This window comes from Saccopteryx leptura, chromosome 1 (genome assembly GCF_036850995.1).
Source record: "Saccopteryx leptura isolate mSacLep1 chromosome 1, mSacLep1_pri_phased_curated, whole genome shotgun sequence".
Taxonomy (NCBI): Eukaryota; Metazoa; Chordata; class Mammalia; order Chiroptera; family Emballonuridae; genus Saccopteryx; species Saccopteryx leptura.
In genome coordinates this window covers 129,763,133-129,776,769 of record NC_089503.1, presented here as the reverse complement: position 1 = coordinate 129,776,769, position 13,637 = coordinate 129,763,133, and the positions used below count along the sequence as shown (strand labels likewise).

The 13,637-nt window shown below is 36.9% G+C and overlaps 1 protein-coding gene across 5 annotated transcripts in view; it reads left to right on the top strand.

The window, feature by feature from the left end:
- Nucleotides 1-13,637, top strand: part of ADAMTS16 (ADAM metallopeptidase with thrombospondin type 1 motif 16) — a 160,950-nt gene that overhangs the window by 78,143 nt on the left and 69,170 nt on the right. For all 5 annotated transcript variants that reach the window (XM_066360797.1, XM_066360795.1, XM_066360800.1 and 2 more), the window contains exon 10: nt 7,398-7,551. In XM_066360797.1, coding sequence (XP_066216894.1) covers nt 7,398-7,551 — 154 coding nt within the window. The remainder of the gene's footprint in view (nt 1-7,397; nt 7,552-13,637) is intronic.

Below are 13,637 nucleotides of genomic sequence, written 5' to 3'. Positions count from 1 at the left end.
AAGGCATCCGTATTATCCTCCCTAGGGACTCATCAGGGTCTACTGGACTCTCCGGCTAGTTTCACTATGGTTCTTACTTTGGGTTCCAGGTTTCCTTTCTTTTTTTTTCTCATTTTATTTCTTATTTTTCCAACAGAGCTCTTTTTCTTTTCTTTTTTTTCTGTTGCACAATTTATTGGTTTCTAGAACACCATTAGGGTAGGGTCAGGAACTATTTTTTTTTTTGTTTCACTTTCATATGTTGTCCATCTTATGGAGTGCTCCCCCATGCCCACCTGAGCCAGTGAGCCTATGGCTAGTTTACCTTAATTGCTGCCTATTCCTTCAATTCTTGTAACACATTCTTGAGCCAGCATTCTGGCCACCAGCTTGCAGGGACTCCAGCCTTCAAGTGTGGTCCTTTCCTCATAGTCCTATTCTGAGACCTCATGCAAAATGTTGATTGATGACTGCTTTCCATATTTTGTGCAGCCCAAAATGAATGAGAATTTTGTGGACAATATTTGTATCTTGGTAATATAAGCCTATATACTGGGAATATACACTTAGACATTTTTTCACTTCTATTATCATAAAAGGTGACGTTAACATTTTTCTACAACTGGCATGACACATGAGGTCCTTTTAGCATTTGTTGTTCCCTACACAGTGTTCCAGTGAAGTCAAGTTGGGGATTGTTAGCATTGTTTTTAGCTGTTTCTTGCAGCTGTTCAGAGCATGCACGCGCGCGTGAGTCTGTGTGTGTGTATATGTGTGTGTGTGTGTGTGTGTGTGTGAAGAATTCTGCTTCCTATAATAAAGAACATTCACTTTAAGGCTCGCAGTGCTCTTACTTATATTAACAACAACAACAACAACAACATATATTTGGAGTTTTCTATATCTCAAATTCTTTCTTTAATTTTCTAGATTCTTTTTCAAAAAATTGTATTGCTTTTTCATTTTCAGAGTTATGATGAAGATATATAAAGATTTTTCAATTTTTAAAAATATGCTCTGATAGCTTGGGAAATGGAATGCAAAATTTGGGTGTGCAGTAAAAATCAGCATCATAAAATTATCCAGAAAAAGTGTTTTAACTGCCAAGAAATATAAGAAAATTCATGGAAATAAAATATTTATATGCTTAGAGAATATTTCAATGACACTAAATATTGACTGTAATCTTCAAGTCAGAACACATCTTTGAGGATGATTATTAAGGTTCTGGGATTCAAAACCATTTCTGTCCTGTGCCACTGGAACAATTAAATGTACTCTGAAGTATATTCATTTGTTTTTGTGCCAAGCAGTAAAACCTTTCTGTTGCAATTTCAGTAATTAGCCTTTATTTTCAGAGATTTTACTAATTTTTTTGAACCACATGATTATAAATAAATATGCAAGATTTTACATACAAGTTTGTTTTCTTGGAAAATTAAATTTTCTAAAAAATACTTGTATTGTCAAATTCACTAATAAAGTGTATTTAACTTGAGATGACCAAATTATAAATTAGACATGTCTACAGTGTGCTAACATTAACTTTTCATCAGTTTGTGAATCTGAGACTCTTCTTTGACATGTTTGCTGACTTCCTGATTTCCAAGGAATCAAAACACTGTTATATTCTCCAACAATTTAGGTGGCTATTTGGATACAATCCCAACAATGAGTAAGGAGAAACAGTGAACTTTTAATGATAAATCTAATTTCTTTTATTAGCAGCCTAGCATTTAGTAGATGGAAAATAATATATAATAAGATATTCAATTGGCCTGAAGTTGTCAGCACAACTTTTCTCCATACTTGGTGGAGTCAAGAAGGACAGATACATATGTGCAATAAACTCACCAACCTAGTCCATAAAGTAACATGTCATTTCCTGTAAGCAGACACAGACTTCATCACATTTACTCATGTCTGCATCCTTGGAGGCCTAAAATTTAGGGAAAATTAGGTCATTTAATTTAATGACAACATGGACTCATCTTCAATTCTTTTTTTAAAAATTTGAGTCATGTACTACTGATCATTGAACATGCCTTCCCAGCTACCCACCCATATGAGTCTATGTCAATACATGACACAGATGACTATCATAGACCTGGAAGTTTGAGGGGTGCATGGATTCCCTGCCATGCCTGACCTCCTCTGTTGATGGGAAAATTTGATTTGACCAAAGAGCTCATTCAGCTTGCTTTTGCATATAATGGAAATAGTACAGTTCAGGTCACATTTTGCTCTACTGTATAATGCATATCTTTTTTTTTTAAGATTTTTTTTATTGATTTTAGATAGAGGAGAGAGAGAGAAAAGGTGGGAAAGGAGTGAGAAGCATCGACTCACAGCAGTTGCTTCTCATATGTGCCTTGAACAGGCAAGTCCAGGGTTTCAAACAGGCTACCTACCTCAGCATTGCAGGTTGATGCTCTGTCTACTCCGCCACCACAGATGAGCTTTTTTTTTTAAGTGAGAGAGAGAGAGATGACAGAGGGAGGGACAAATAAGGACAGAAAGGAAGGGAGAGAGTTAAGAAGCATAAATTTTTTATTATGGCACTTTAGTTGTTCATTGATTGCTTTCTCATATGTGTCTTGATGGGGGGGGGAGTACTCTAGATGAGCCAGTGACCCCTTGCTCAAGCAAGAGACCATGGGCTTCAAGCCAGTGACTGTTGGGCTCAAGCCAACGACCATGGGGTTGTGTCTATGATCCCACACTCAAACCGGTGACCCCGCACTCAAGCTGGATGATCCCGCGCTCAAGCTGGCAACCTCAGGGTTTCAAACCTGGATCCTCTGTGTCCCAGGCTGACACTATACACTGCGCTCCTGCCTGGTCAGGCACCACAGGTCATCTTAAGAAAAGCAAACCAATTAAGAAAAGTCATAGCCGATTGCAGTTTCTGCAGAGCCTGTGTGACATTAAGACTGGAAAATGGGTCCTGCCATGTGATGGAAAGAGCAGCAGAGGGAAACAGAGCTGACGTGTTGATGGGGTCTTTATCACTTATGTCTGGGAAGGTGCTGACCTTGGCAAGTGAGGTAACTTTTTGGGAAGGCCTCTAATTTTAACTTGGAAAAAGAAGAAACACAACTAAAAGATCTCTCAAGCTCTTTAATATTTTATGGTTCACAAATCAGAGTGGAAAAAGGATTTTTAAATATTGTGTGGGACTTTGACCTTGCCTTATTTTCCTTAACACATGTTTTTAAAAATTTTTAAAGGAATCCAAATTATCCATATTTTTCCCTTAGGATGATTACTGTGTGTGTGTGTGTGTGTGTGTGTGTGTGTGTGTGTGTGTGTACATTGCTGACAAAACACTCTGCTTACCCCAAAGTCATACATAGAGTCTTCTTCATGATTTCCTACAACATTTATTGTTTTGCTTCTCACACGTAAGCCATTTGATTTTGGTGCAGGGCAAACAAAGGAATCAGACCTTACTTTTTCTTTGTGGATGTTGTGGTAGATTGTTTATAAAATGTCTGCCATGCTTTTCCTTCTTGCACCCCCTTCTGGGGTACCCCTACACTTGCCCATTGACTCGAGGCTTAGCTGCAAGAATGAGCCTAGCAAGACTTTAAAGGAATGAGATCAGTGCGTGGAGCTTCAGCTCTTCATACGTGACACTAATTGAGCTGACGTTCACGTCCTGGCATGGATATGCACACTCCTGCATCTTCCTTGTCTATGGGATTCTTCCAGGCTCCCAGCCTGGGAACTGCGTGTTTGTGGACCAGGCAGCGACTTCATCCTCACTGCCATATGCTGTTTTCTGTGCTTTTTGACCAACATAATGACCCTTACATTGCTCTTTACTATCTCTTGCATATTTTTTTTTCATCTGCAAACATTTCCTCTATGTGTGAATAAGTCTCATTAATGTGTTGTCTGTTCATTTGTTTTATTATGGGCTTCCTATTGGCATTTTCTGTTTGTCTTTGTTTTACTATTCTTTGTGAAGGGTGTTTGGTTTTGAACACAATTCTAGTTCAACAGTTATCTTTCTCCAGTAATTTGAAGCTATCATTTTATTGTTTCCTGGCTTCTGACATTTCTGTTGACAAGAGAGCTGTCAGACTTCTTGTTGTTCTGTGGAAAGTTATAATGTTTCTCTCTTTTTTTTTAAGGTTTTTGATATTTTTTCTGTGATTATGCTTTTATAAAATTCTTATAATGTGCCTATGTGTGCCTTTCTTCTTGGGATTTTAGAACTGCTTAAATCTATGGTTTGCTGTGTTCCATTAGTTTTTGAACATTTTTGGCTATTTTATTTACAGATATTGATTCTGCCTCATTCTTTCTATCCTCTCTTTTTTGGATTCCAATTTTGTAAATATCAGAACTTTTCACAAATACACCATATGCATATTTTAGTATATATTCTTGGACAAAAGTCTTTATTTTCTATTTTCTTGAATCTGTTAATTATAATAATTTCAAATTCCATTTTTAATTACATCATCAGTATGTCTAAATTTCCTGTGGGCCTGCCTCTATTATTTACATATTCTCTTGAATTTTAATCATTTGGTCTTATCTCCTAATAACTTAGTAATTTTGAATAAATAAGGACATTGTTTATCAAACGTTTAAAGACAAATAATATTATTTTTTATTTCTATCAGATGGGGTGGTTGCAGTTTATCTTGATTCACTTTGGTATTGAGCTGATGCCAACTTGGGATCCAGTCTTTACTGGTCTATTCAGGCTGTTCTTGCTCCTAGAAATAGGCCTATTGTGCTGTCAATGGAAATGCTGTGGTGTTACCAGGGCCCCTCCTTTCCAGCAGACCCACAGTTCCAATGCTCATCTCCCAGCCCCACACATTGGCAAAATTTCACTCAACTCCTCAGCTCCTTGACCTCCACTTTCCACTCTGCCACTTGCTTCTTGGTAGCTGCTTATGACTCAACAGATTCCTTTTATTTTTGAGGAGGAGGAGGAGGAGGAGGAGGAGGAGGAGGAGGAGGAGGAGGAGGAGGAGGAGGAGGAGGAAACTAGCACTGGGTGGTTGGTTCCGTTCTGTGCCTCCCTTTACTCTGGAAATTTCATCTCTTCTGTCCTTTTGACTTTAATAGTTCTGATTCCTGCAGACTGATCAGTTTGATACATGCCAGTACACCATAGTGAGGAGGGGAAGTCCTCTGTGATTTTAGTTTTAAGGCTGAATTATAAATAGCAGCTTGCACATACACAAACTGTAAAAACTCCCGAGACTGTGAACCGCTTTGTAATTTTTCAATTTCTCACGTGGGCCAGATAGTGTAGCTGACTTACCCTAGTTTCCTGTCCATGGACTGGGAACAATATTGTCAACTCTAACATAAACTTTGGGATATAATGGGCAGTATTTAACTAGAATATAGAAATCATTTGAGATCTATTAAAGAGAGGGGCTATGGACTTTAAAATTTGCTAAATCGCTCCTGTCTTGGAGTGTTAATTACGCTTTTGTTATTTTTCTTTTTTAACTTAAAAATATGCCCTTGTATCATGATCAGAGGAACAGTAATAGATCTCATTTGTTGGTCAACTCACAGTGAACCAGTCACTACTCTTGCGCTTTCCTGTCATTTAACTTCATCCCTACTTCTTAGTTTGCTCTGTAAGACCTACTGACCTCCTTGAATGAAGGATAAATATCTCGTGCATAGTGGCTGGTGCTATTCCTCACGTTTTGTGTATGTGGATACTAACTGAAGTCATACATCAGTGGGCTCCAAGGTACAAGAATTTGGGACTGGAGCCCTGGAGATTGGGGCCAGAAAAGTTCCAATCAAGGTAAACAATCACACAAAGAAAAATTTGGAGATGCATGAGCAGATATGCTGTTGATCAATTTATTGTGATTAGATAGTTGGGTTTTTTTTTTTCCTTTTTGCTTATTGAAATTTATAAGTGGTGCCTGACCTGGTGGTGGCACAGTGGATAGAGCATCGGACTGGGATGTGGAAGGACCCAGGTTCGAGACCCCGAGGTCGCCAGCTTTGAGTGCGGGCTCATCTGGTTTGAACGAGGCTCACCAGCTTGGACCCAAGGTCGCTGGCTCCAGCAAGGGGTTGCTCAGCCTGCTGAAGGCCCGCGGTCAAGGCACATGTGAGAAAGCAATCAATGAACAACTAAGGTGTTGCAACGTGCAATGAAAAACTAATGATTGATGCTTCTCATCTCTCTCTGTTACTGTCTGTCTATCCCTCTCTCTGACTCACTCTCTGTCTCTGTAAAAAATAAATAAATAAATAAATTTAAAGAAATTTATAAGTGGTGGCCCTGGCCGGTTGGCTCAGTGGTAGAGCATCGGCCTGGCATGCAGAAGTCCCGAGTTCGATTCCGGCCAGGGCACACAGGAGAAGCACCCATCTGCTTCTCCACCCCTCCCCCTCTCCTTCCTCTCTGTCTCTCTCTTCCCCTCCCGCAGCCGAGGCTCCACTGGAGCAAAGATGGCCCGGGCGCTGGGGATGGCTCCTCGGCCTCTGCCCCAGGCGCTAGAGTGGCTCTGGTCGCGGCAGAGCGACGCCCCCTGGTGGGCAGAGCGTCGCCCCCTGGTGGGCGTGCCAGTTAGATCCCCGGTCGGGCGCATGCTGGAGTCTGTCTGACTGTCTCTCCCCGTTTCCGACTTCAGAAAAATACAGGAAAAAAAAAATTTATAAGTGGTATTTAGTTTCTATTTGCAAACACTTGTCCTTCCTCTCTCTAAATGCAAAAATTATACCTAAATACATCCCTGGAAGGGAAGGGGATACTGTATTTGTGGAGGAAAGATTTATTGGTCTTTAGCCATCTGCTGGTAAACTAAAGCAGAGTTATTTTCCTCTCTGATTTGGAAGTCTAGTAAGAAATTAACCTGGGCATAGAGCACTGCTGGTGGAAATTTTGCAGTATTCTATCCAGAACCTCTAGAAGCTATAAGCTGTTACGCACGTGTTCCCTAACCTAGGAGAGGAAGGAAGAAAGAAAGGGATGCATGTAGGGAGAGAGAGAGGGAAAGGAAATAAATTTTAATCTTTGAAATTGGCAGATTGCGTTTTGCCTTTTACAATACCCATTTCTATCTTTTGATTGTTCCTGGCAAGAAGTGTACGTAAAAGTGGTCTGTAATAGGAGCTTCTCACATTAAACATCTGGCTGTACTAGTCCATTTCATTTTCTCCCATGAAAGGTTTGAGTAATCTAAGGAAAAACAAATTGCCTTCCTGGTAAAAGGAAAATGAACAATTTTAGTAAATGTGTCCCCTATATTTAAATATAATTCAGGTACTTGTTATATTGTATTTTGTGGGGGAAATCTCTTTTTCTCTATGTAGGATATTTGGTGAACTGCATGAGAAAAAAAATGGCATAATTGAATGTACATCTTTGATAATTCTTTTGGCATCACAAGTAGCCTGTCTCCTCTTTGTTTCAGCACTGCCCAAGCGACATGCCTTGCTGATCAGCCAAAGCCTGTGAAAGAATACAAGTACCCTGAGAAATTGCCGGGGCAGTTATATGATGCAAACACGCAGTGCAAGTGGCAATTTGGAGAGAAAGCCAAGCTCTGCATGCTGGATTTTAAAAAGGCAAGTGATTACTGGCCAATGCTCAGTGCACTGTTATTCATAAAACCATTTTATTCAGTATAACTGACATTGATATATTCTGTACTTATTGGGTACCTACCAAATGTCAAATCCTATATGTTAGGGCTGGTCCTCTATAACAGGAAACACATGTTTTGCTGGCAAAGAAAATGATGGCTGATACTGTTGTGGGTATCAGTTTTCAATTGAGAAAAAAATTGGCTTGTTAGGTCAATTCTTTCTTTCTGATTTATCATGTGGGAGTTTAGCAATCACTTTTGGTTGGTGTAAGTTGGCAAATTAATACTGTGGATTTTTTTCAAATGGTATTAAGAAAACAAGGTTCACCATTACCTTCCTCTTATATTAGCATAAGTTACTATGACATAGCAGCTTATCTAGGGCTTCTGATTATTAAATTTTCCAAGTAAAGTATTTATAGACAAGTTTCCCATAGAAGATGCTAACTATGCATGGACCTCAGGGGCAACAGTGGTGTGTTCCCCTAATATAAAATCCTCACGTAACACAGAGACCTGTGTTCTTGCTGGACAGGGAAGTCGAGATTTAAGAACTTGCTCTACTGAACCACAAGGAGACCTACCCATAAGTTAAATAAAAGAAACTATTTTTGAGGTTTCTTTTATTATAGTTTATAATGGAATTAAAAAAAAGATAAACAAAATAATATAGTTCTCCACAAACATCCAGACTTTTCAGAATGCACTGGGAATATTCCCAATTTAAATCTAACATGATCAACTTCTTTCTTCTAAGGAGAGATCCCACAATGATCAAATACAGCCAAGTCCAGAACTGTATTCTCGTCTCCCCAGCTGAGTCATCTCAGCTTGGACCAATAATAGTAAATCAGCCAGCATCAGCATATATTTCATGGGTACAATATGAATTTCTTAAGAATTTTTTGAGTATTACTCTTCTGTATGTTAAAAAAGTAGGGGGGTGTAAAACTAATGTTTTCTTTCAAACCAGAAACATTCTGGTTTCCTCATTACTATGCTCTGTGACCATGGACTATGTCATCCACGATTCTCTAGTGCAATTTGGAAAATATGAAGTTAATGTGCACATTTTTTATCACTGAGGAAATATTTACATGCAATGAAATGCATTCCTTTAAGCCAAGGTGTACAGCTGGAATTTTAATAAATATATTCACCCATATTACCAGCATCCCAATAAGGTATAGCTTATTTCAGTAAAGCCAGAAAGTTCTTGTTTACCATCATCAACTTAATCTATCTCCCACCCAGTGAGAAACCATTGATCTAATTTTTATCATCATATATATACTTACTTTTCTAAGTCTGGAAATTAATAATTGACAAGTAAAGTATTTAGTATTTCACCATTAAATATGCTATTAGCTGTTGGTTTTCATGTTACCTTTTATCAAATTGAAGTTCCTTTCTCATCCTAGATTCTTCAGAGATTTACCACAAAAATGTGTCAGCTTTGGCAAATGTATTAAATCAAGTTATGTTGTTTTTCTCTTCTATTCTGTTAATGTGGTGAATTGTTTAGATAGGTTTAAAATTGTTTTTCACTGATTTTTGAATCTTAAACCAACCTGCATTTCTGGGATCACCTTATCATTGTAATCTAGTACTTATTTTTCTATTTTGCTGATTTGATTTGGAATATTTTATTCAGGATTTGTGTTTTTGAGTGATATTATTTAGAAATATTGTTTTCTCAAAGAGCTTATATAAATAAGTTGGTTTTACTTTTTCCTTAAATGTTTGTTAAAATTTACCAGTAAGTTTTGTCTGTGGGAAGCTTTCATAATTTTTCAACTATACGAACATATAGGAGGTTTCTTTGAAAAAACTCCTACTAGGCTGATCAAAATCACTGAAAAAATTTAAAACTGATCTAAAGTGACACAAGAATAGAGCTTTTCCTATGAGTTTGTCTGTTTTATCATGTTAATTTTTAACCAAAAATTTGTGATATTTTCATTTATTCTTTTAGTGGTTATAAGAGCTATAGTGATAGTTCTCTTTGCATTTCTAATAAAGGTAACATATGTTTATCTTCTTTTTCTTTATCAGTCTAGCGAGGTGTGTATTAGATTAATCCTTTCAGAAACATTAATATTTGACTTAATGTTTTTTTAATTTTGTTAGATTCTTTTCTATTTTATTACATTCTGCTTTGTTTTTTAATATCCCAATATTTAATGTCTTTTTATTTGTGTTTAAGGCATAAATTTGGATTACTGATTTTAAAGGTTTCTTATTTTCCTAGTAAAACTATCTAACTATATTTAAAGTTATGAATTTTATTATTTTGAGTTTCTAATATTATTAAGTATGAAAAACTTTCTCATTTCTCTTCTTTAACCCATACATTATTTAGTGTTATATTGTTTAATTACTAAATAATTGATGCCTTTCTAGATAGCCTTTTTTTTAGTTTAATTTTGTTCAGATAATATATGCTATAAGTATACTTTTGAAATTTATTGAAATGTTTTTATAGCTCAGCTTTGATCTATATCCTATTGAACATTCAGGGTACACTTGACATGAACATGAATTCTGCAGTGGTTGGGTATTGTGTTCTAGAAATATCTATTTTGTTAATTGGTTTGACAGCTTGTATCTTCTCTCCCATATTTGCTACTTGTTATATCAATTTTATTTATATTCGTAAAACCTATAAATTATATATGTGTGTGTATATATATATATATATATATATATATATATATATATATAGAGAGAGAGAGAGAGAGAGAGAGAGAGAGAGTTTATTTTTCTCTTATTTTAGTTTTTGCTTTGTGTATTTTGGAGCTTCATTATTAAGGGGTGTATACACACTTGGAATTGTTTTAGCTCCCTGACTCTTTTTTTCCACCTGAGGGTAACAGGCTCCCTGGGAGGAAATGTGGGTGGTATGAGAAGCAAGTATACCTGCGTAATGATGGCCCCTCCTTCCTGGCTTGTCTATGACCTGCAGAAGCCCTTCCTGCCTTGCCTGATGTAGACTTGACATCTTGGCAAGTCCTTCCTTCTCATAGTTTCTTCTTCTGAGACTCCAGTGTAGTATCCTTCTGAGTTCAAGTTTGTAGAAGACATTGTGAGTGGTGCCCCTCGGAAGCATGCAGCAAGAAAGCCTCATCTATGCCCATAATTGCATAGACCCCCTGGAAGGAACTGGCCCAATTTGAGTCACATGCTCAGTTCTTGGGAGGAAGAACAGCTAACTCTGATCCTTTGCTGTGGGGTGGGGTGGAAAAGTGGCATTTGTTTAGCAACACAAGGTAGAAGTGGGAAGGAAGTATGGGAGGGGACAAAACAATCAAGGAGGGAGAAGAAGGAGCTAGCAAGGTGGGGGAAGACCAGGGCTGGGACAGTGATGTGCCAGGAGTGTAAAAGGACAGTGGGTGATGAAGGGCATTTCAAGAATGGAGAAGCTGTTAAGTGGAAGCCTTAGGTGCTCACATGAGATTTTTACGTTACTATGATGTCAACTCCTCCTCCATCAAAACATAGTCTACTATGCTCCCAAGGGATCCTTGACACTTTTGTTATTAAAAATTATTCTCCATTATTGTCAATAACACAATTGTTCATAAATTCTACTTTGTCTGATAGTAATGGAGCCGCATCATCTTATTTAAGAATACTCTTTGCATGATATTCTTTCCAATCTTTTTATTTCAATTTATTTGTGTTTTTATACAAAATGTGTCTGCCGGAAACATCTTTTAATTTGGTATTGCTTTTCTATCCAGTTGAGCCATCACTAACTTTAACTGGAATGTTTAATCCATTTACATCTAATGTGATTATTGTCATGGTGTATAAGGTTTACCATTTTGCTCTTTGTTTCATATTTGTCTTATTGTTTTTATTTCTATTCTCTTTTGAATTAAACTTCTCATTAAATATTCTACTTCTTTTGCCTTGATATGCTTTTTAGTTATACTTCATTATATAAATTTGTAGTGATTGCTTTAGAGATTACAACTGGATCCTTAATTTACAATCTATGTAAAATTCACATTGTTCCACTATATGTAAAATGCGAGATCCTTACAAGAAATAAGTCTATCAGAGACATGGACAAGAGTGTGGTGGTTACTGGGGGGAGGAGCACGGGGGTGGAGAGGGGGGGAGGGGAGGTACACAAAGAAAACCAGATAGAAGGTGACAGAAGACAATTTGACTTTGGGTGAGGGGAATGCAGCATAATCAAATATCAAAATAACCTGGAGATGTTTTCTCTGAACATATGTATCCATTAAAATTAATAAAAAATAAAATAAAAATTAAAAAATGCATGCCATTACTGTAACAAAAAAAAATTAAAATTGCATAAAAACTAGAGCATGCACCAAAAACCGGGTTTCAGATTTGGAATCAAGCAATGCAGAAATATATAGAAACAGTTCTAAAACCTCATGCAATAGAAAATGAAAAAAAATTGTTCCCCAGTGGAAAAAAAAAAAAGAAAGAAGTCTATGTATCCCTCATCCCTCTTTCACATCTTGTACTATTGTTGTCACGTGTTTTATTTCTAGTCCTATTATGAGTGACATATGCAATGTCATAATTTTGTTGAAAAATAGTCAACTGCTTTTAAACAGAATAAAATAGATATAAATTGATGATATTTTATATTTATTCACCTTTTAACCAATTAGTGTGCATGTTTTTGATAGATCAGTTCCAAATGGTATCATTTCTGTAGGGCCTGAAGAACTTTCTTCAAATTTCTTACAACATAGGTCTGCTGTTCACAAAGTGTCTTAAGTTTTCTTTATCTGAATATGTCATTAAGTCCCACTCAGCTTGAAGGGTAGCTTTTTCTAATATAGATTCTAAATGTTTTTTATTTATTCTTTTTTTCCTTTAGATACTGTATAGAAAAAAATTTATTTTCATCTAAACTTGATTTTTTCTGATAAAACTTAGTTATCATTTGTATCTTTCTATAGTTTCTAATCAATTCAGCCAATTCTCTATTTGGGTTATTTTAAGATTCAGTTTCAGAATCAAACTTTGTTTTTTATAGTCTATATTACTTTACCAAAATTTCTTGTTTGATTATACTCATGTCAATTTTCCCCTTACAGCCCTTGAACATATTTATTCATTTATATTGTAAGACATTATTATTCTACATTTTATATATTTTTACTATATCATTGTAACAGGTGAATCATTTTTGATTCTCTGAGGCCTTTGTTTTATTCTTCCTTGAGGCTCCTCTATTTTAGTTTTTCCGCAGCAATGATTTTTAACCAGGACCGTAAGAATTTTTAAAACATGCACTACCTGATTGTTTAGTTAGGCGCACTGACCTCTTTTTCCTTAGAACATCAAGTAAAAAAAATGACAACAGTCAACACAACAATAGACAACCAGTGTGAATGAATCAAAATTGTACCTATTTCTTTTGTCAGATCTGCAGAAAATATAATATGTATTTTTGGTGTGCTGCAGAATTTCAGTAGTTACTTTATGTGTGTCACAAGATGTAAAAGGTTGAAAATCGCTGCCTTAGAGCATAGTCTGTGTTCCCGGTTGTGGTTCTTACTCCTGAGGTGTGGCCTCTAGGCTTTCTAATGATGTTCAGGATGCTCACAGAGATGTCTCCACTCTGCATGAGCCAGCATTCTGATGATGTTTCTCAGACTAGTGCAATGTCTGTCTTCCAGCCCATGTCAGCTTTTAGCCTGCACCTGTTACCCTCTGCCAGGCCATGTGAAGTCTCAGCCTGTTTGTCCTTCTGATAAGGACCTGCAAGAAATCCTCATGCAGACATCTGGGCCTCTGAGACCCTCTCTCAATGCAGCTGTTTTCTTTCTAGTCCCATTCACACATATACTAACTATTTGGGGAACCCCAGTTCCAATCTCTCTATCTCCCACTCTCTGAGACAACTGTGTCTGTCTGGACAAAGTGCTCCCAGGCAGAGAGCTGAGGTAGATTTGTCACTCACTTTGTGAGTTTCACTTCTTTTCAGGATAATATACTGTATTACCTGTTATCAAAGATCTAAAACAATTGGCCCATATATTTTTCTCCAGTTTTATAGTTTTTGTGCATAAA